The sequence below is a fragment of the Equus asinus genome, chromosome 6 (assembly GCF_041296235.1).
Source record: "Equus asinus isolate D_3611 breed Donkey chromosome 6, EquAss-T2T_v2, whole genome shotgun sequence".
Classification (NCBI taxonomy): domain Eukaryota; kingdom Metazoa; phylum Chordata; class Mammalia; order Perissodactyla; family Equidae; genus Equus; species Equus asinus.
In genome coordinates, this window is record NC_091795.1 from 13,353,674 (window position 1) to 13,375,293 (window position 21,620).

The following is a 21,620-nucleotide window of genomic DNA, read 5'->3' on the forward strand; positions in this document are numbered from 1 at the left end:
CAAAGCCCCTTCATTTGAAATGTTTGAGGCCTCCCATGTACCAGACACGTGCTTTGTGTTGGGGACTCCTTGGCTAGTGGGTGAGGGGCCATCTCTCTCCACCTAGCTTTCCAGAACTGTGGGGACTACAGATAACAACCTGGAAATGGCAGTACAGCTGGAATGAGGATTAGGAAAGTGAGAGAGGATAGGACCCTTGAAGAGCACATAATAAGGAATGGCTGCATCAAAGGGGTGTACCTTTATAATGTCATATAATGCCATATATATATGTCGTAATGTCATATATACATATATATGTAGTCAAATTGCCTGCCATCAAGGTTGCAGCAGCTTACACTGGCTCCCATTCCTAGTGTAGTTGTCCTGAGCAGGTTTAATTCCTAGACCATTCTTTCTGTTGAGCCAAGATCTGCTTTTGTTAGTTTTCACTTGGCTAGATTTTTGCCTTGACCTGCCCTGTGGGAGGTATGCAGATGCTTCACTTTTTCTGTCATCTTGCCCACAGAAGGTCCCTGAGTAAGCAATTGTTCTTTCCAGTGCAGCTTTTCTTGAGTTAGGGAAGAGAGAATGGTGAGGGTATTTGTGTCTTGGGCGTGTGGTATTGATTTAGATACTTCGGCCTCTCCTGGGACTGGCTTGGGCATCTTGCACTGTTCCTGACTCACCATATGTAATATTTTATTGTGTCTTGAGCTGAGAAAGGATCCCTGCCCAGGGTTTCCAGTCTCAGATAAAGCACAAACAAGAACTGTCGGAAGGGCCTGGGCGGCACCAGGACGTGGGCAGGAACAGGAAGAGTGGCCTGCGAGAATGATTTATATCTTCATTTGATTTGGGCTGCTCGCATGGCAGTACGGGGAGACAGGAGAGCTTTTAAGGAGAACTTTTGTTTTCTCTTTCTGTTTCTTTTTAAGCAGAAGTGGAAGAGAGAGCTAGATAATTTCATGGGTGAACAATATTTTCTGGCAACACAGATCTTTGGGTGACTGTGGCTGGAAGGAGAGATAAGTTGTTGTTATTACTGTGTTTTTAACTTACCCGGACCAAAGACTCCCAAGGCCTTATAAACATCACTGGCTTCAGTGGATGAAAGATCTACTGTGAGAGAGTGGTTATGAGTTCTTTAGGAGGAGGCCGACAGAGGAGCGTGCCTGTCATTCAGCTCAGAGCTCAGAGAGGCCACCCTGCCACCTGCTTCTTCCACTCTGGCACTTGGATCCCTCTAGCACCTATTACTACTGCTATCTCACTTTTTTTTTCCCTGCCTCCTTAAGGAAAATAAAGGTTTTCTCAGTGTCATGCTTCCTGTTGACCCTCTGGTGCCCAGGACAGAGCCTGGCGTGTGGGAAGCACTCAGTAAATAGCGGTGGGCGAATGGGCGGTTAGTATGGGAAAGGAGGTAAGGGGCCTAGCAGTGGAGATTCCTGTACGTAGGGAGGGGAGGTGGTATGTGTGATCACAAATAGACTTCCTGGACCCTTCCTGTGGAGCCGGCGTGGATGTTCCAGACTGGGTGAGGACCTGGTTCCAGAGCTCAATAAAGAGCTACCAGGACCAGTGAGCAGCAGAAGAACTTGCAAAATAGGGGTCTTGCTTTTTTCTTTAAAAGACAAATTTTCTTTCATTGTGGTAAAATATACATAACATAAAATTTTCCATCTTAGCCATTTTTAAGCGTATAGTTCGGTGGCAATTAAATACATTTGTGTTGGGCTGCCATTACCACCATCCATCTCTAGAATTCCTCACCTTCACAAACTGAAACCCCGCGCCCTTTAAATGCTAACTCCCCGTTGCTCCATCCCCTCGCCTCTGGAAGCCACCATTCTCCTTCCTGTCTATGAATTTGACTACTTTAGGAATGTCATGTAAGTGGAATCATACTAATTATTTGTCCGTTTGTGACTGGCTTACTTCACTTTGCATATGTCCTCAAGGTTCATCCATGTTGTAGCATGTGTCAGAATTTCCTTCCATTTAAGGCTGAATAATATTCCATTGTGTGTCTGCCTTCTTTATGAAATCAGGTCTATAATGATTGGGGCATGAGTACAAACCAAGGACATGGTGTGTAGAAACAGGATGGTTGAATTGCAGGAGCCGGTTCCTGGTCAGGGTCAAGAGAGGCGGGAAGAAAGAGAAGGGAGAGGAAATTAGAGGGCCAGGGCGCGTCTGCGAGAGGGTTATCTGTCAGGGCTGTTGGGGGCCCTGGAAGAACAAAGAAACTTTGTCACTGTTTCTTTGTATCTGATGGTCTCAGTTGGTCTGCTTGTCCTGCAGTTGAGAAGTCCAGGCCATGCCAGGCTGTGAGTTATCGATTTATTATTTCATGTTCCTGTGGGCAGGTGATTCTCAATGCTTTTGCTGTGTTACCGACATGCGCAGTTTGTTCTTTACCATGGCCCTGAACATTGAGTTAGTTGTTGTCTTTGCTTGGTTTTTAGGAAGCAGAAAAAACCCAGGCAAGAACTGCGAACCTCTAGATTGTCTGCCTAGCTTGTTCCAGGTGTTGTGATAATTTGACTCCTTTTGATGTGGATTGAGATTTGGGGTGGGCTGTCTTTTCTGATTACTAAAAGAGGACCTGATTGCCGTGCTGAGAGGCAGCCAGATGGGTGTCCTGCCAAGGACATGGCTGAGGGAGCAGAAGCTTTAGGAGAAGCTCATCAAACCTTTGTACAGATGGCCTTTTAGTAATGCTCATGTCCTTACAGATCTGAGTTTGGACTCCAGGGCCCGGGGCGTTTTGTGATTCTGTTTATGGCAGCATAAGTGCAGAGTTTTCACGTTGCCAGCAAAGTCTGCTCCGTGGTCTTGAGTGAAATGAGGGAGAGCAGGGAAACAGAAAAAGGGAAGGAGCCAAGTGGTAGCAAGTGAGAGTGACGAAGCCACGATGCCATCTTACGCTGGTTTACTGCCGAGATCTCCAAGCAGGCGGGGGGACATGCCCACCTGGATAGACAGAGGCATAGCTGCATCTTGCGAGGGGGTATGTGGGAGTTTGAAAAAACTTGATTTTGAAATTTCAAAGATCATTAAAGGGAGCTGTGACGTTTTTGCTAATCACAATGTGGCGTATGTTTTAAAAAATTGAGAATGACGAGTTATGCTTTCTAGTTTTTAAAAAACCTTTCTCTCCCCTACCTTCTCATTTGATCCTCTCAGCAAGGTATGATTATTGACGTTGGAGAGGGAAGAAGCAAGGTGCAGCAGGTTGCTTAGGAACGTGCCAGGGCCACATCTTGCGTCAGGGGTGCCTCCCCAGTGGCCAAGGCATGGGTCCTTACAGAACGTTCTCTCAGGGTGTTCTTTCCGTGTGTCAGCTCTTATCTCTGCCCTTGACCATGGCCAGCATTTCAGTTTCTTAATGTTCCACATCACTGTTTGCTTTGTCTTTGGAGAGAGACTTTTATTATGGGAGGAAATGTTCCAGGGTGGATCGGATTAGTGTCTTGGTGAACTTTGTGCCAGGGCAGCAGAGGAAGTACCAGCCAGGTCTGTTTTCAAGAACAGAACTCACTGTTCATTTCAAGGAAAGCCTGGGAGGCAGCCCTGGGGGAGGACGACGGGCACTTCTCTGGGTCCACGCTCTGAGGTCACTCAGTGCGAGCTGTCACACTTGATTTTGGCTGGGATTTCCTTAGACAGCCCTGGCTGGCGTTTTTCCATCTGGGCTCCACACTTGGAAGTGGTTGCAGGGTGCCGTGGCTGACCTTTCTTTTCTGTTAGGAGTTACCGGCACCAGGCCCTTACTGTTTTAAACAGAGTAATTTAGCTTATGCGCAAATGATTAAGCTCACTGAAAGCGTTCTTCCCTTAGGGGTGTTTCTTATAGTGATTTGAAAAGCGGGCAAATGCTGAATCTAACTTTAGACTTAGTAAATTTGGAGGTCAAAAGTCATATTAAAAAAAAAATGCTTTTAAACCGGGAGGTCCTTGCAGACCCCTTGTCTGTGCATTCTCCCTATTGCAGTCGTCCTTTTCACCCTCCTGCAGTAAGACCTCCTGATAAAGTCTCTCCTTACCTAAGTCCTGACTTGTTTTTTATTTGACATACTTCAGAATAAATATGACCTATACAAAAACTTTTTTAAAAAAAGTTCTTCAGCTGGGAATCAAACTTTTCTCTGGTACCTTACAGGTTGCCTAACCTCTGCACGGAGCGCGGCTTGTCTGACAGAAGGGGACCTTAGCAAACATGTAGTTCATCTCTTTCAGTTTCGTAGATGAGGAGAGACTGACTGAGGCATATAGGTTTCAAAATAAGATGACTTGGGTAAAGGACTTTTTTGTTAAATGATTCCTTCACGATCGGAAGAGAAGGCAGATGATGAGAGCAGAGCATCCTGGCTCGCTGTGCTGCCCGGGCTCCCTCTGCCCCGGTGTGCTGGTCTGGGTGTGTCCTCACACTCAGGTGGCGCTGGCTGGCATGATTGAAGCCGTCCCCGTCCAGAGGCTGCCTTCAGGGCTCGCTGTGTCTGGCTTTTCTCTGACATACACCAGAGCCTTCAGTCTCCAGTTGCCTGGAGCTGGGAGTGATCCTGATTTAGGAAATAGCATAAGGAAGTTCAGGGACGGTGAAATTCTCCCCGCCTTTTCTTGCCCTTCTTTCACTTCTGATTTTACAGAATATTTCTCATGAGTGGAGGTCAGTTATCCAAGTTTACGCCTTTTTGTTAAGAAGGGGTTTTTACGGCCGGCCCCAGTGGCCTAGTGGTTAAGTTTGGCACTCTCTGCTTTGGCAGCCCAGGCCCTGTTCCTGGGTGTGGGCCTACACCACTTGTTTGTCAGTGGCCATGCTGTGGCATTGGCTCACATACAAAAAGAGGAAGATTGGCAGCAGCTGTTAGCTCAGGGCATATCTTCCTCAGAGGAAGAAAAAAAGAGAAGAGGTTTTAAATTTTTTTATGAAGATTTTCAAACATGCCCCAAAGTAGTGAGGACAGTATGAAGAAGTTCTCAAGCCCGTTGCACAGACATGGTAGGATCACAGGTGCATTAGAATCAAGATTTGGCTCCCTTGCCTTATTTCTTACTCTCTGAGCCTTCCCCCTCTGCCTGATGTATTTTAAAGCAAATCCTAGCCAGTAAAATACTCCACCCTACATATTTTAGTAAACCTCTCTGAATCTGTGGCCCTTTATGTTGCTACAGTGGCGTCATTGAACCCATAGCATTACTGGCATTCTTTGGTACCCCTTGTACTCAGAGCACACTCAGGCTTCCTGCTTGCTTCAGGGATCCTTCCTAGATCTCACTTGAATCGTGTTCAACAAGAACCACACCCCTTATTGGGCTGTCATGTCTCCTATGTCTCTTTTAACCAAGAAAGCCCCCACCCCGCTTTGTTTCCCCAAGTCACTGACTTGAGAAAGAAATCGGGCCAGTCTTGATGTAGAATGTCTGTCGTGCTCCAGTTTCCTTCCTCAAGGTATCATTTAACTCGTTTCTCAGTCCTTCATACTTCCTGAAAACTGGAAGATACTTACAAAGGTTCAGTTACGTTCAGGTTCAACCTTTTTTTAAGAACTCTTCATTGGTGCTGCTTGTCTTTATGCTGCGTCCTCCCAGGGGTGTGTATCCTGTGGGGTCTTGTTCTGGGTGATGCTTGGTTTAGTTAATGTGTTCAGGTGCCAGCTGGCGTCAGGTGCTTCCCCATCAGCCTCTCTCTAGTGGTTTTTTCCATTATGATCATTGCCCGAATTAATTTTTTCTCTATCATAAAGTGGTGATTTTCTAGTTTGATCAGTCCCTTCACTGGTCAGGTTGAGCTCTTGACCTCCTCCACGACGCCTGTCTGGTCACCTTGAGACAGGGGACATTCTGCAGAGGTAGGAAGAGAAGCTCACTTTTGCCTGCTAATTGCCTATTACTGTAAGGAGTTGGTGCCCTGGTTATCTGCAGGTGGCAAGTGACTTATTTTTTCTTTTGTTTTAGGTTTCTTTTCTTTGTCTTTTCCTTTTTCCCCTCTCTCTCACTTTTTAGGATCTTTTAAAGTCAATGTTCCCCACTCCCAACATTTTTTTTGTTTATGTGTGATGAAGATTGTTGCTGAGCTAAGATCTGTGCCCATCTCCCTCTATTTCGTATGTGGGATGCATGTTGGTGTGTGGTATGTAGGTCTGTGCCTGGGATCCGAACCCACAAACCCCAGGACGCTGAAGCAGAGCATGCAAACTTAACCAGTATGCCTTTGGGCTCGCCCCCCAACACTTTATTATGAAAATTTTCAAACATACAGAAAAGTTGAAAGGATTACATGGTGAACACTATAAGGTGGGAGTTTTTATATATCCAGGGCCTTTAATTGTGGTCCTTTCTGATACTCAGAATAATTGCCCATGAGAGAGCCCTTTCCTGTGGCTTCTGTGACTTCTCATCCCCATTCATCTTTGAGTGCTTCCTTGCTCTCTGGCCAACAAGATGGTGAATGCTCATCTTCTGCGTTTTCTGCCTCCTGTCTGGAATCAGCCATTCCTCCAAGGAGCCCTCGTTCCTTTTAGTGGGGAATGGTATTTAGGGACCACAGTCTGGGGTGTAGGGTTGCTCATTGTTATGGGTTGTCATTGCTTCTAAGGCTCTTCAAGTAAGTAAGACCTAAGAAGTATGTGAAAGAAATATGAAAAGGAAAAATAAATCATGAATTTATACTTAGCTTTCTAATTCAACTGTAAAACTGCGTAGTTATACCTTAACTTTGATTTTATATTTGTTTTTCTCCTCTTATTTGCCAAAAATCTTGGTTTCTAAGAATATTCACAGTTATTTATTATCTGTCATACATAGTGAATGAAATTTAAGTTTTTGCAGCTCTGTTTGGCTTTAGAATATATTTAACTGTGGATATATAGACAAAATACTGTTTAGAATAGTTATTTTCTCTGTATAATTATTTCAGTAATTATTTTAATAACCAATAAACAATTGTTTATTTTTTAAATTAAGGATTGCTTTTTTCTCTTATTTTTTTTTAAATGCAGAACACTTTCATAATTCATCAAACCTATAAAATCTGTAAAACAAGACATTTGTGAGAAGGCGTGCTTTCGTCCTGCCCACTTCTCTGCTTTCTTCCCTCTCACATAGGGACCCCTTTCTTTTTCTGATTTAGCTTTCCACTCTTTTGGTTTACGAATACTAAACATTTATACTATATATATACATATATATTCCTCCTCCGTTCTTTTGCAAAGGTCACGTACGGTCTGTTCTGTGCTTTGCCTTTTTCACTTAATGTATCTTGGAATCATTCCATATCAGAGGGTGAGATCTTCTTCCTCTTCCTTTTCCTCCTCCTCTTCCTCCTCCCCCTCCCCTTCCTCCCTTCCTTTCTCCTCCTCCTCCTGTTTTTGTCTTTCATTGTGTAGAAGTACCATAGTTTATTCACTGTGTCCTCTGCTGATGGACATTTGTGTTGCTTTCACCCTTTACCATGACACCTCAGTCAATAACCTGGTAGATAACTCATTTTGTACTTTTACTGCTGAGTCATTGGGATAGATTCCTAGAAGTGGGATTACTGGGTCAAAAGGTAAATGAATATAAAGTTTTGTTAGATATTATTAAATTCCCTCCTATCCATTGGTGTTGTATTATTATTTTTTAAAATTCCAATCAGCAATGGGTGAAAGTGCCCAGACTTGTCATCAGATCTTTTGTTAAACTTTTGAATTTTTGCCAACCTGATAGATAAGACATGGGTGTTTCCTGTAGTTTTAATTTGCATTCCTTTTATTATGAGGAAGTTGAGCATCTTTCATGTTTAAGGGCCATTCTCAGAAACTCTATTCCTATCATTTGCCTAGTTTTTTTATTGGGTCGTTCTTCTTTTCCTCTCAATTTTTAGACACTGTCTATATATTAGGAATATTAGCCTTTTGTCTGAGATAGGAAATTACAAAACCTTTTTCCACTTTGTCATCTAGTGGGATTTATAACTCCTTTCTTTTATAATTTCTGGTTTTGAGTTATGGTTAGGAAGGTTTTCTCATTCCCAAGTTATACAGGAATTCACTCTTGTTTTTTTCAAGTACTTGTAAATTATCACTTGTTTTCAGTAGTTAAAGCTGTGGCTCCATGTCTTCTGGCTTGCTTTGTTTCTGATAAGAAGTCTGCTATCATTCTTTTCTTTGTTCCTCTATCGTGTCTTTTTCTTCTTTATCACTGGTTGCACCAATTTGATGTGCATTCCTTTGATTTTCTTTATGCTTTTTCTGCTTGGGATTTGCTCAGAAGCTAGGATTTGTGTGTTTAGAGTGTTCATCAAACTTGGAAAAAATTTCAGCCATTATTTCTGCAAAGTTTTTTTCCTGTGGTCTGACCCCCTCCCCACCTTTTTCCCGGGACGCCAATTACATGAATTTTAGGCTGCTTGTTGTTGTTCCACAGCTCACTGATGCTCTCTTCTGTTGTTGTTGTTGTTGTTAATTGTTTTCTTCTGTTTTTCATTTTAGATGGTTTTTATCACTGTGTCTTCAACTTTCCTACTCTTTTTTCCTGCACCGTCTAATTGACTTTTAATCCCATCCAGTCTGTTTCCAATTTCAGACACTGTGTTTTTCATCCCTGAAAGTTTTATTTGGATCTTTTTCCTATCTTCCAGTTCGCTTCTCACCAGCCTCACGCTTTCCTCTCCTTCTGTTTCTACTGATTAATTTTTCTTTCGGTTATGGGTCCAGTTTTCCTACATCTTTGCTTCTGTCCCTCCCTGCTTCTATTTCTAAGAAGTGTTTCTAATGGCACTAATACAAGGACATTGTAATGACTGTTTCAATTATAAATTTAAAAATCTATTTTACTTTCAGTGTCAAGGAAGTTGATTTATTTGTTTTTCACTTATTATAAGTACTTTTAGGGACTGATTTTAACTTGAAGGCAAAAAAAGGGCTAGGAAACTATGTAAAAAGAAAAGTTTAAAACTTATTTTCTTAAACTATATAGTGAGAATTATACACAGGTAAAAATCCTATCAGTCATGATTGATGTGGGCTCGGCAAACCGAGGAGTCAAAAGAAAGATGTCTTGGGCTCTCAAGGTCTGGTAGTAGTGCTCTTTTATTCAGAAAATAGCATGGGGACAGGACCATGGGCAGTGAAGAGCTGCAGGCAGGGGGACAGGACCCATGGGCAATGAAGAGCTGCAATGTGTTGAGGGTTAGAGCTAAATTTATAAGACATGGGTAAGTGACTTATTTTTACCAAAGGAAAGATGATGTAAAAAGTCATTAAATGGTATTGGTGCAGGTGGGGTCTGGTTATTGTGTGGTCGTATAACTTTTAGATATCAATTGGGTCATATAGATCAGCATGTAGGCCAGGATGCCCTGGGCTCCCTGGGGCAGCCCTGATCCACACCATAAAATCCATCGGGTCATATAGATCGGCATGTAGGCCAGGACACCTTGGGCTTCTCTACCTGGGGCAGCCCTGATCCACATCAATGATGATATGTTTACACTGAACTTGTACATGTTCCTGTAAAGATACTGGGATGTTAGCATATCCGCTTTAAGAATGTGAGGTTTCTGAAAATTACAGACTTGGGTCCAATTCTCTCCCCAGTCCTTTGTAATTTTTACTCGGATTCTTTGCCTCTGAGTGACTCTGTTTAGGATGAGTATTGAGCGGACTTTAGGAATGACCCTGCCTTGACAGTTAACACCTTTAATTAGCTCCTTTGTGCTCTGTATGGCTTTTAGTCAGGTGTTTAGACAGACGGTTAGTGTGTGGACAGTAGAGAAATGTGTTACTATTGCGAAGGAGCAGGTCTGAACTAGGCGGGTAGAATGCCTGTTTCAGTGTGAATTAGGCTTCAGGTGGCTGCAGGAGACACTTCCTTCAGTTGGATACTTATTACGCAGAGAGAAACAGTTACTTTTTAAAACTGAAGCTTGGATCAAGTTATTTATGGCTGTGTTCGTGCAGAAGCTGTAGGTATAGACAATGGGATGCTTGTTTTATTTCCTGGAAATACCTCTGGGGAAAACCAAAGAGATTGAATACGGCCTGAGAGTTTCAGAGTGACTCAGCTGTTGGGAGCCGCCTCCCAGCTCCCCAGGCTCCGGGCTCCTCTGTGTGTTACAGACCGGTCCAGGAGAACCCAGCCTCGAGGTTGGCTCTTTCCTGCTCTTTAATTTTCTCACCTAGAGAATGGAAATAACAATACTTACTTTGTGAGATTTTCACAAAGATAAATGATATTTAGTGTACGACATACCTAGGAAAATGCCTGGCTCATGCTAGCCGTTCAGAAAATGTCCTGTGTCTGCCACCTCTGCCTGTTCTTTCTTAGAACAGAGTTGGTTATTTATAAATCCTCAGCATTGTTAGTTTTGTGGTCTTAATTGAGGTTTCTAATCCTGTATTTTAGTTTTGCATAGGCATTTATAAATCTGATTTTTGACTTCTTGTGTGGCTAATGTTTAAGATCCACTGAACTTTAATTTTCTTAGAAAATGGAAAATGTTTTTCTGCAAAATTAGAGGCTTTAATAAAACAAGGTGAATTTTGCTAGTTGGGCTTCTGTTATAATCCATACTGTGCCTGTGAATTTAGGTTTTAGACAGCTCTGTTAATCTCTGAGAGCCGCCATAACAAAATACCACAGACTGGGTGCTTAAACAACAGAAATTTATTTTCTCACAGTTCTGGAGGCTGCAAGTCCAAGGTCAGGGTGCTGGCAGGATCGGTTTACCCTGAGCTCGCGCTCCTGGGCTTACGGACAGCCCGCCTTCTTGCTGTGTCCTCACTTGGTACATTCCTGCTGTCTCTGCCTCTTCTTATGATGACTCCAGTAGTATCAGATCAGGGCGCTCCCTCTACCCCCGCTTCTTATGACCTCATTTACCCGTAACTACCTCCTTAAAGGCTCTGCCCCCACACATGGTGCTCCTGGGTGGAATTGGGGCGGACGCAGTTGAGGCCGCAAGCGCTCTCCTCTGCCTTGGGTCGGGGAGACTCACAGCAGAAGCGATGAGAATATTGCTGTAGCGTTGAGTTAATTTGTAGCCTTTTTATCATTCTGCCCTTCCAATGGATGACAAATTATCGCTTTATTTTCCCTTCTTTACGTTTCCCACTACTTGGATGTCTGTAATGTGGTGGCCTTCAAACTTTTTTGACCAAGACCTACAGAGAGAAATGTATTTATGTGCGTGTGCATAACCCTAGCAAATATTTGATAAGTCGGGAGTTGCTCTTATGAAATGGCATGTATTGTATTTTCTGTTCTGTTTCAGTTTTTTTAAACAAGCTATTTTCCGATGGACTACTTCATGTAATTTGAAGAACATTGCTACAGAGTAGGTGCAGAGCTTTGGCGTGTGACGTACGTTGAGTGACTTTCCTTTTTTGTCTTTTTGAGGTCGCGGATGTGCAGTCGGCTTGCATTGATTTATGGTATTTGTGAAGCCCGTCATAAGACTTCCCTGCAGAGGAAATTATACCTTGGAAAATTTCTCGGCCGTTTGGCAACTTTTGTAGGAAATAGAAGACAGTGGGGTGGAAAAGTTTCCTCATCTCGATTGTCTCTGCTGGGAGAGGCACGCAACTGTGTGCTCGATTCAGGAACAGGCAACAGGGAAGATTGTAATGGAACCAGCTGTGGCTCTGAATACTGATAGATTTTATGTGTGTGTGTGTTTTCTCTCTCAAGGTGTGGGCTTAGTTTTGTTTTAGAATTATCTTTCCCTATCATTAGCTCCTGCCCAGGAGGTCGAAGAATTTTTTAAAGAATAATAGTCTTGGGGGCCGGCCTGGTGATGCAGCGATTAAGTTCTCACGGTCTGCTTCAGCGGCCTGGGCTTCACCGGTTTGGATCCCGGGTGTGGGCCTGTACCCTGCTTTATAAAGCCATGCTATGGCAGGCATCCCACATATAGAGGAAGATGGGCACTGATGTTAGCTCAGGGCCAATCTTTCTCAGCAAAAAAGAGGAGGATTCATGGCATATGTTAGCTCAGGGCTCATCTTGCCCAAAAAAAAAAAAAGTCTAATTTTTGGATGACTGTCTCAAGTCTTAATTCCCACATGATACACTGTGTTGGGGCTTGATTATAATTTTATTCATGGTGTCTCTGGTGATCAGTTGAGAAAGATGCACCTGGTTAAGCTGTTAACAGATAACTGTGTGGTCCTACAAGCTTAATAACAGGGTAAGTGAAAACCTGTTTCATGTCCCCTGGGAAGACGCACTCAGGAAAATAGTATGGCAGGGAGAGAGCTCACTCTAAGTGCAGGCACAAAGTAGCTTTTTTTTGTCATAGGAAGTACTGGATCTAAGGATTATGTAAATATTACTTAAAAATTAAAATGCAGCTTATTGGGGCTGGCCCAGTGGCGTCGTGGGATGGCCTGGGGTTCACCAGTTTGGATCCTGGGTGCAAACCTAGCAGCGCTCATCAAGCCATGCTGTGGCAGGCGTCCCACGTATAAAGTAGAGGGAGATGGGCAGGGATGTTAGCTCAGGGCCAGTCTTCCTCAGCAAAAAGAGGAGGATTGGCAGCGGATGTTAGCTCAGGGCTAATCTTCCTCAAAAAAAAAAAGCAGCTTATTATGGCAGGGCCCCAGGATGCTTCAAGGTTGTGGAGAATGAGTTCACACCCTGGTCTGCCTTCCATTCGATATCTATGACTTTGGAGAAGTATTTGAGTCCGCACTTCCTCATTCAGTCTCCGTTACACATCAGTGCGATAGTGCCTGGAATAGAAAGGTCACAGAGGTGAATCCTTTCCCCCTCTCATTCTTTTTCCTTACTCCACGTCTTTTCTTTCTGTAAATTAGGAAATAGATGAAAACATACAGCAAAAGATTGAAGGCCAATAAAGATACTGTTTCCCTTTATTCCTTGCTTTTATTTTTTTTAATATTTTGACAGATAATAAACAATAGAGATGTAGAAAGAGAAAACCTTAAAGTGCCAGAGGAGAGCAGAGACCTGGGCAACCCCAAGGGACGTGTGCAAATTTATTGGCTTCAGTGAGGATCCACAGACTCTTTCTTGAGATTGATTGTGTGATGTGCTCTTCACCTGCTATAGAGGCACCATTGCTGACCCACCAGATTTAGGGGGTGTTTTTGTGACTGACACCTACACAGTTGCCATTTGAGGACACTGAATGAGCAAGGAAATTTAAGCCAGAGGTAGGTAAACCAGACGTACACCTAAGCCGTGTCAGCCCTGAGTGTGAGGAACCAAGTAGACAGTGAGGGTCCTCAATTTAGGGAGACATCATTTGGAAGCTTCCAGAAAGTCATGTTGTAGAGCCTGGAATTGTTTAGTTTGATTTTGTTTCAAAGGGTCTTTCTGTCTCAGAAGAGGAATAGGGAGCTTTCCTGACAGCGCAGAGGCCCTCCTAGGTGGGAAGGAAGTAGAGACCATGAGCACTCACCCAGAGCTGGCTCTCCTGAACCCCTCTTGGGCTGCTGCTTGGGTTTCTCGATCCTTAAAGAACAAGACAGGGGAGGTGGGACTGACGGTTAGCTGGGCAGGGTCGCAGGTTGTTAGGGGCTGAATTGTGTCCCCCGAAACAGTCGAATGTTGAAGCCCTACCCCGCAGTGTGGTGGCATTTGGAGGTGGGAGCTTTGGGAGGTATTGGGTTTAGATGAGGTCATGAAGGTGGGGCCCCCATGATGGGATTCGTGTCCTTAGAAGAAGAGGAAGAGAAACCAGAGATCCCTTTCTCTCTCTGCCATGACAGTGAGAAGGCAGCCGTCTACAAGGCAGGAAGGGGTCCTCACCAGGAGCAGACCTGCCAGCACCTTGATTTCGGGCTTCTAGCCTCCAAAACTGTGAGAAATAAAGTGTGTTGTTTAAGCCCCTTGTCTGTGGTGTTTTGTTATGGCAGCCTGAGCTGGCGAGACGCTGGTCAAGTGCTGTTGGTGCAGGACTGGAGTGGAGAGAACGGTCGAGCCAGCCCTCCCGTGACGAGAAGATTGGCTGTAGTGATGACGGAAGGACTTTGCTTTGGCAATTACAAACCGAAAAATTGGAAAAATTCAAGGAAATAAATACCCTTGTTTTAAATTCTCAGTTTTCCTTACGAGGTATTCTCAGATTCTTCTGTTTCCTCCTTCCCAAGCTGCCCACGCAGAACCACAGTCCTAATACACGTGTTCTTCATGCTCACTGACCCAAATCCACAAGTCCTGAGTGTGTTTTCTGGCATTTTTATGCATGGGGTGTTTATGAGATCCTCACATGCGTTTATACTCTGGAGAGAGGAAGGCTGCAGATAACGGAGAGAAGGTTCAGTCTTAACAAAATGCGCATCTGGCTTTTGTGTCAGTGGTGGGTGGCTCTGTGGACCATGGTGCCTCTCACATTGGCTAGATTATTCTGCGCTGTTGTTTGAGGTTAGAATATTTCCTGCTTCCCGTTTTGGACGTCTGGCCCTCCTAGCCAGACGTTTATCCATTTCTGTGCTAGAGGCACCCATTGCGCACGCGCCCTGCTTCGTCCAGGACCACGCACGCCTCAAGTCAGTGGACTTTACTGAGCATCTTCTCTTGTGCCAGGTCCTTCTCTAGGAGCTGGCACAGCCCCTGTGCCCAGGTGCCCATTGTCCAATGGAGAGGACTAGGAGGCTCCTAGAGAGGAAATAGAGACAACTAAAAATCGAGATTTTTGGTAACGGTGTTGCTTAATACCTGGCAAATAGAGTGGTTTTGTTGTTGTTGTTGCCTCTGAAAGCAGTTAACTTATTATATACAATTTAACTTTTGTGTTTTGTTTTAACATGTACTATGAAATGTCTTTTTATATGTGTTTTTAAGGGATGTTGTTGTAAATGATATGAAATATATAATTTGTAAATCTGGAAATTTCCTCGGCTGTTGCCGTTGCGCTAACGATGCCTGTTGCAAGTGGCGATGCCCTGGGCAGCCAGCAGAGCCCTCCTCTCGAGAGGCTCTTCCCTCTGTGAACCCGGGCTTTGTTCTCACAGGGGAGGCTACGAGAGACTGTTGAGGACCGGCCTGTAGCTTGGGGTTTGTCTCCCCTGGAATGGCTGTCCAGTTACAAATGTTTCTGTCACCTGAGGGGAGGTTGTAGGCATTCCATGCGATGGTGAGGCAGCACATCCACAGAGCAGTCCCAAGGCGAAGCCGGTTGGTCAGCTGGCGTATCCACGTGGCAGGGGGCCTGGGCTTCGCAAATCCCAGGGCTGTGGTGAGCGTGACCATGGCTCCAGGGCAGGGTGCCTGCCTTGTCAGCTGGCAAACTCTGGCCCAGGATGTGAGAACCCGGAATGTTTTAATAACATAAATACAGGATTCATGATATTTGGAAAATGATCTCATGTTCTGGGAATTACTTTTTGTCTTTTAATCTCTGTATCTTTTTCTGTTCCAACCCAGGTGCAACTTTAGAGGAGATAAACCAGCACTGGGACTGGCTGGAACAAAATCTCCTCCATACCTTGTCGGTCTTTGACAATAAAGACGACATTGCCAGCTTTGTCAAAGGGAAGGTGAAGGTGGGTCCCTTGATTCAAATGTTTCTCCCCATTTTTCCATCTTTCTTACAACTTTCTTATAACATTTTGAATATTGCAGCATTTTTTATCATATTCTAACAGTTTTCTCCACTATGCCTGGACTTCTTGGTTTATATAAAGCCAAATAAGTTCGACTTGTCACCTGTCAAATTTCGCAGTCAGTCCAGCAAAGAACACCTGAAATTAAAAAAAAGACCTCATTCTCAGGCCTAAGTTTCTGTTATCCTTTACAGAGGTGACAGACCCTTTTTGTCTCAGGAAAAAAAATAATGTTAAAATTTGTATTTTCGCACAGCAACGATGTTGTTTGACTCCTTAAATTAGTTACTCCCAACTGACATCTCGTCACTCTTTTTCTTGGATCTAGCACTTTGCTTTTCCTAAAAGTGGATATTTATTCTTAAGATATGTTAATGAAATGGAATTAAAGCCAATTAAGTTTTGAGAAGGCAAGAGAAGAATATTTTGGGAGGGATCTCTTAATATCTGCTGTGAATTACATCTTATATAACTGGTCTCATTGGAATAATATGATTGGTAACTGGTGCTTAATACCCTGCTAGGCAGGGAGAGGCTGTTCCTCATTCTAAATTTGACTCTTTTTTTAAACACTTTTAACACATTAGCCTGTAACACAGTTTTCATCCCCTGGGGTAAAACATCCCAGACCATTGATTTTGTTTATTTTTTTCTTAAAAAGTTTGCTTTTCCAACACCCTAAGCGCTTTGGCTTTTAGTAAAGGGCATCAAAGTGAATTCTCAACTTCAAAGGGACAAACTAGGAGCGCTCTTTTCCTTTGGAGATGAGGGTAGTTTGGGATCAGGTAGAAAACAGGTCTCCTTGGTCCAGGTAGAGCAGTGGTGTTGGCTGATGTCCTCTCGGCATTGCCTCTGGCCTTTGGGGTAGCAGGTGGTCCCAGGCTTGGTGGGGACTTGTCCAGCTCCTGCGTTTCCACCGCGTGCAGCCTGGTCAGACTGCCTGTGGCTTGGTTCCCTGGGTCAGACTGCACTGGGCCTCAGCTACAGAAATACCCATCTCACGATTATTTTTTCATGCTCAGCCCCCTTTTCTTGGTCTAACGTAGGTTGTGGTGGTTCTTTGATTAGGTGTTTCTCTTCTTAATTTGGAGGAAGGGAACTCATTTTTGCTACAGCAGCTTGAGGAAAGCTGCTGCAGGCGAGGAAAACCCCTTTTTCTCTACCCTCCTAGGTTCTGCGGCAGGGGCCCTGGAAATTAAACTGACAAAAGACAGGTTAATGAGAGAAACAGAGTTTATGACCATGTGCGGCGTGCATACACGTGGGAGAAACTCAGTGATGAGTAACTCAGAGGGGTGCTTAGAACTTGGGGCTTACATAGCATCTTAACCAAGAACAGTATATTTGAGAGAAGTGACAAGACAAAGGAAAAGGAGTTTAGGCTTCTAGGGGTGGCAGATGTGGGGAGGTGCATATATGGGGGAAAGGCTCTTAGTTGGGTTTGTGATGTAGATCCCTCTCAGTGCCGCTTGCGGGGGTGGGAGTCTGGAGCTTTCTCCAGTGCTTTGGAGGTGTTCACAGCGTCAGCACCCTCGGCCGGTGCGCCCCTCTTCCCCCTCAGGAGACTGTGGACGATGTAGTGGTAGTGAAGTGTATCAGGTGTGCCACAGTCGGGCAGTTGTTAGCTTTATACCAAATTTTTTGAACCTGACGAGGAGGATGTTTGTTAGTTTTTTTAAAAAAAGACTCACTTTTGGGGCTGGCCCCGTGGCCGAGTGGTTAAGTTCGCGCGCTCCGCTGCAGGCGGCCCAGTGTTTCGTTGGTTCGAATCCTGGGCGCGGACATGGCACTGCTCATCAAACCACACTGAGGCAGCGTCCCACATGCCACAACTAGAGGGACCCACAACGAAGAATATACAACTATGTACCAGGGGGCTTTGGGGAGAAAGAGGAAAAAAATAAAATCTTTAAAAAAAAAAAAAAAAAAGACTCACTTTTAACTCCAACTTGGGTAGTTGTTCGGGTTTGATGCCTCAGGTTTACAGCCTGAGCCAATCGTTTGGTCCTCGTGTCCCTGTGGGGGAGCAGGGAGGTATCATAACGTGGCAATTTGAGAACTGGCGCTTACAAGCCACTGATTCGCCCAAAGCCTCGTGGCTGGTAAGGGGCCAGGCGAGAGACTTGTTCTTAGGTGTTCTGACCCCTGCTCGTTTCTTTCCCGCCATGGCTGTGTTTCTGGGTGGTGGGCGGACTGTGTGATGAGCTGTTCTCGTCCATCCCGCTTGTCTGTTGTGGAAGCAGGGCAGGCTCCTCAGGTGCCTGTGCTCGGCTGTCCTTCCCACTTCCGTCCCTTCCCGCCTCTGCCTCTGCCTCTCCTGGTCCTTCTCACTGAACAAGGGGCCGTTGTCTTTCTGTGTGTCAGGCTCTGATTGCGGAGGAGACGAGCAGCAGGCTTGCCGAGCAGGAAGAGGAGCCCGAGAAGTTCCGAGAGGCCCTGGTGAAGTTCGAGGCCAGGTTCAACTTCCCAGAGGCAGAGAAGCTGGTCACCTATTACTCCTGCTGCTGCTGGAAGGGCAGGGTTCCCCGCCAAGGCTGGCTGTACCTCAGCATCAACCACCTGTGCTTCTACTCCTTCTTCCTGGGCAAGGAGCGTAAGTGAGACTGGCGCTGGCGCTGGGAGAGCGCTGGTGCTGCACGGGTGGAGTTGGCCCTCCGGATGCTTGTCCCGAGACAACTTATTAGCATGAAGAGTTAGATGACAAAAGATTGAAATAAGTGGTTGAGATGATAAGTGATACTTGATTAATTTCCAAATAACTTGTGCAGATAATTATATTTAATTATTTATACTGCTACCGCTATGGGGTTTGATGTTGTGAGAGTTCATTTTTTCTACTGCCTTGAGAAACATTTCTGTGTAGTCACTTCATATAGCTACTACAGGGTTTTTACTACTATATATTGCTTTGAAAACACGGTCTTATGACTGACAGCCCAGTAGTTCTAAAGGAGTAGAACATAGTGCTGCTTCCTAATATATGGGGGCTGTTTAAAAAATTCCCAGCCTGAAGGTCACGACTGCTCCTGGAAGAGTAGCCGATGCGCGGTGTTCCTAGACGGGGAGTTCTTCACCTGGGAGCACTGGAGATTCAGGCAGTGATTCACTTTTCACACATTCTTAGACTGACAGTTACTGTCCTAGGCAGTGGAATTTCAAGGTAAACAGAAAAGCCACAGTATCAATTGTATATTGAATTATACAATTCAATGAATAAAATGTCATTACCATTGAAACTTCTTCAGGAAGAAATACTGTTTCAAGTGCCCACTGAGGGGCTATGGATGCTGTATATATATATGTTTGTATCTGTGTATATATGTTCTTTCTTCCCGCATTTATGTTTCTATTTCAGCTGGACCAATGAGAGGGGCTCCTCTGGCATTCCGCTGTAGCCAGCGTCCTGCCCGTGGTTGTCCCTTCCCTTTGCCCACACCGCCACCCTCAGCTCTGATGCTCCAGTGCATCCAGTCTGTTTGCACAGCCCTCCTCCACCCTTGGGATGTGCTCTCCTAACCTTTGCCATCCTTGTTCTTCTGCTTTCCAAAATGCTTCTCAAATTAACACCCTGTCTTTCCTTCCCTTCCTCATTCTGTGCCTGTTTGGAAACTCCTGTTCATCCTTCAAATACCAGTTCAGATATTATCACCTCCAGGTCACTTCCAGGAAACCTTCCCTGGTCCCCTTATAACTTGTGCCATATTTGGGTTTCTGTTTTGGGTCCTGTCAAGTCACTGGCTGCTTATTTATTTACATGTCTGTTTTCCCTGTTGGGACAAGCTCCTCAAGTGCAGGGCTCTTCACAAAGTTGGTGCTTAATGAACGACAGTTGATGGTGTAGGTGGACTGTACACTCAGGTGTCGCTTAACGATGGGGTTGGTTCTGAGGAACGTGTCATTAGATGATTTTGTTGTGTGAACATCATAGAGTGCACTTACACAAACCTGGATGGTATAGCCTGCTGCACACCTGGGCTGCATGGTGCTAATCTGATGGGACCCCCTTTATATATGCTTTCTGTCCTTGACTAGAACGTCGTTATGTGGTGCACGACTGTGTGTGTGTGTGTGTGTGTGTAAAAGACTTACGTGGAAGCAACTAGAAGTAGCTGAAGACTTATTCTCAAGCCTGATGTGGAACTGTGGCCTTTTAAAATTGTTCAAGCACTGAAAGTGCTATTGCGAAAGAAATGGAAAGAAATGGTAGAAGTAAATATATACACTTAATCATCCCCTCCTTGATTTGAAAAGGAAAATGAGTTATTTTCTGACACTTAGTCATTGTCACCAAACCTGATGTTGTTAGGATGATGAAATTTGGGGAAAATTAATGATTGTGATGTTTGATAACATTTATCATTTTAAGCTGTTATACGCCTCTTCCCCATTCACTCTGCGTTAGTGCTAGCCCAGCTACCACTGTATTGGAACCATTTCTGAGAATAGAACACTTGTTTATAAAATGCCCTGTTTGTACTATATTACTTTAAAAAGTTCCATTAAACTACCTGTCCTTTGTCTTCTAAGACTCTTAACAAGTGTCTGTTGTTCGACACTGTCTAAACGTTAAGCCCATTTCTCTAAACAGAATCAAGAATGATCCTCTTTTGCAGTACCTTTTTTTATAGCTTATACCGTGAATGCTGCTTTTGAAACCAGAATTTATGTGGACTGAGAAACTCCTGCATGTTTTGCAAAGATTTAAGTTTAAATATTCTTGAAGTTTTTACATGGTTAAGTTGGTATTTCGGGATGATGTCCCTTGTATATACACAGTAGTCAGCAATTTGGGAAGTTTTGCATAAATCTTTAAGAAAACCATTAGAATAAGAGTTGGGTTCTAACACACAGCTGTCAGGCAGTTCTGTGCTTCCTCCTTCCTGCTCTGGGTTAAAGTTATTTGCATTTCACCTTAAGGAAAGCCTTGGATTGTTGTTTGCTGATGCACACAAGTTCGGCTCAAATTTAGGGTAAAATATATATTTGCCTTTTTTTCTCTTCTAGTTAAACTTGTAGTCCCTTGGGTTGATATCCAGAAGTTAGAAAGAACGTCCAACGTCTTTCTGACGGATACCATCCGAATCACCACGCAGAGTAAGGAGCGGGACTTCTCCATGTTCCTGAACCTCGATGAGGTGTTTAAGATCATGGAGCAGCTGGCCGACGTCACGCTCCGAAGGCTGCTGGATAATGAGGGCTTTGACCTGGACCCAGATCTGCAGGAGCCGAGCCAGATCACCAAGAGGTAGGAGCTGCCGTTCCCACGCGTCCCTCACCCGCACAGGGGACTACAGCTTGTGCTCCACCTTCATTTACATGTGCTTTATTAGCCTTAGCTGTACTGGGTTTAAATTTCCCTTGTGGCGTAATCCAGATTTTCCTATGACAGACATATAATAATGGGCAATGATTATTATTCATTTCTTTTATGCAATAGACTTTGATTTCTGGGTCCAATTTCCCCTTTTTTCAGATATTATTTCAGAACTGATTTTCATAATACTTGCAGAAAATGTAATGTGGGTAGCCTCATGATAGAATTCTATTTAGCACTGTCCTTTATTAGTGACCATTAAGAAATTTTGTATTTTCATATTAAATTACTTTGTAGAAAAAGTTTTCAGGATGGTGGGTTTTATTTTTGGTACCAGTTGTCATTAGAAATATGCCTCACTAATGGTGTAAGTCAACATTCTTTATTATTTGTTTGCCCCAGATTGATACTAGTTACAGAGACTGGTGAGGTAGTTGCTTGAATTATTTGTCACATAAAAGAAGTTCTCTGTTATATTGTAAAACTCAAACTATGGTGTTTGAGCATGACAGTGATTTCTGACGTTGTGGTTCACCTGGGGAACTGCAGAGCTGATGCAAAGGTGGACCGGTACCAAGGTGTCCTGTGAGAGACAGGTCACCTAGGAAGTGCTGTCCTGGCTGGAAGTTTTGGATACAGTTACAGAATCACCACTGCTATTTGAAGACTACCAGTTATTAAAACAAATTTTTTTTATTGTGGTAAAATACACGACATAGAATTTACCATCCTAACCGTTTTTAAGTGTATGGTTCAGTGGTATTAAGTGC

The 21,620-nt window shown here is 44.1% G+C and overlaps 1 protein-coding gene across 13 annotated transcripts in view; it reads left to right on the forward strand.

Moving 5' to 3' along the window:
- The window catches only part of TBC1D8 (TBC1 domain family member 8), a 112,907-nt gene that overhangs the window by 51,426 nt on the left and 39,861 nt on the right, over positions 1-21,620 (forward strand). For 11 of the 13 annotated variants that reach the window (XR_011503844.1, XR_011503843.1, XM_044772987.2 and 8 more), the window contains 3 exons: positions 15,358-15,476; positions 17,901-18,129; positions 20,541-20,781. Coding sequence is in view for 11 of the 13 variants with exons in the window: in XM_044772987.2 (XP_044628922.1) it covers positions 15,358-15,476; positions 17,901-18,129; positions 20,541-20,781 (589 nt within the window). In the remaining 2 variants the exon portion in view is untranslated. Of the gene's footprint in view, positions 1-13,038; positions 13,143-13,700; positions 13,792-13,847; positions 14,047-15,357; positions 15,477-17,900; positions 18,130-20,540; positions 20,782-21,620 lie in introns of all 13 variants that reach the window. The other 2 variants (XM_070511606.1, XM_070511609.1) reach the window with 2 other exon arrangements.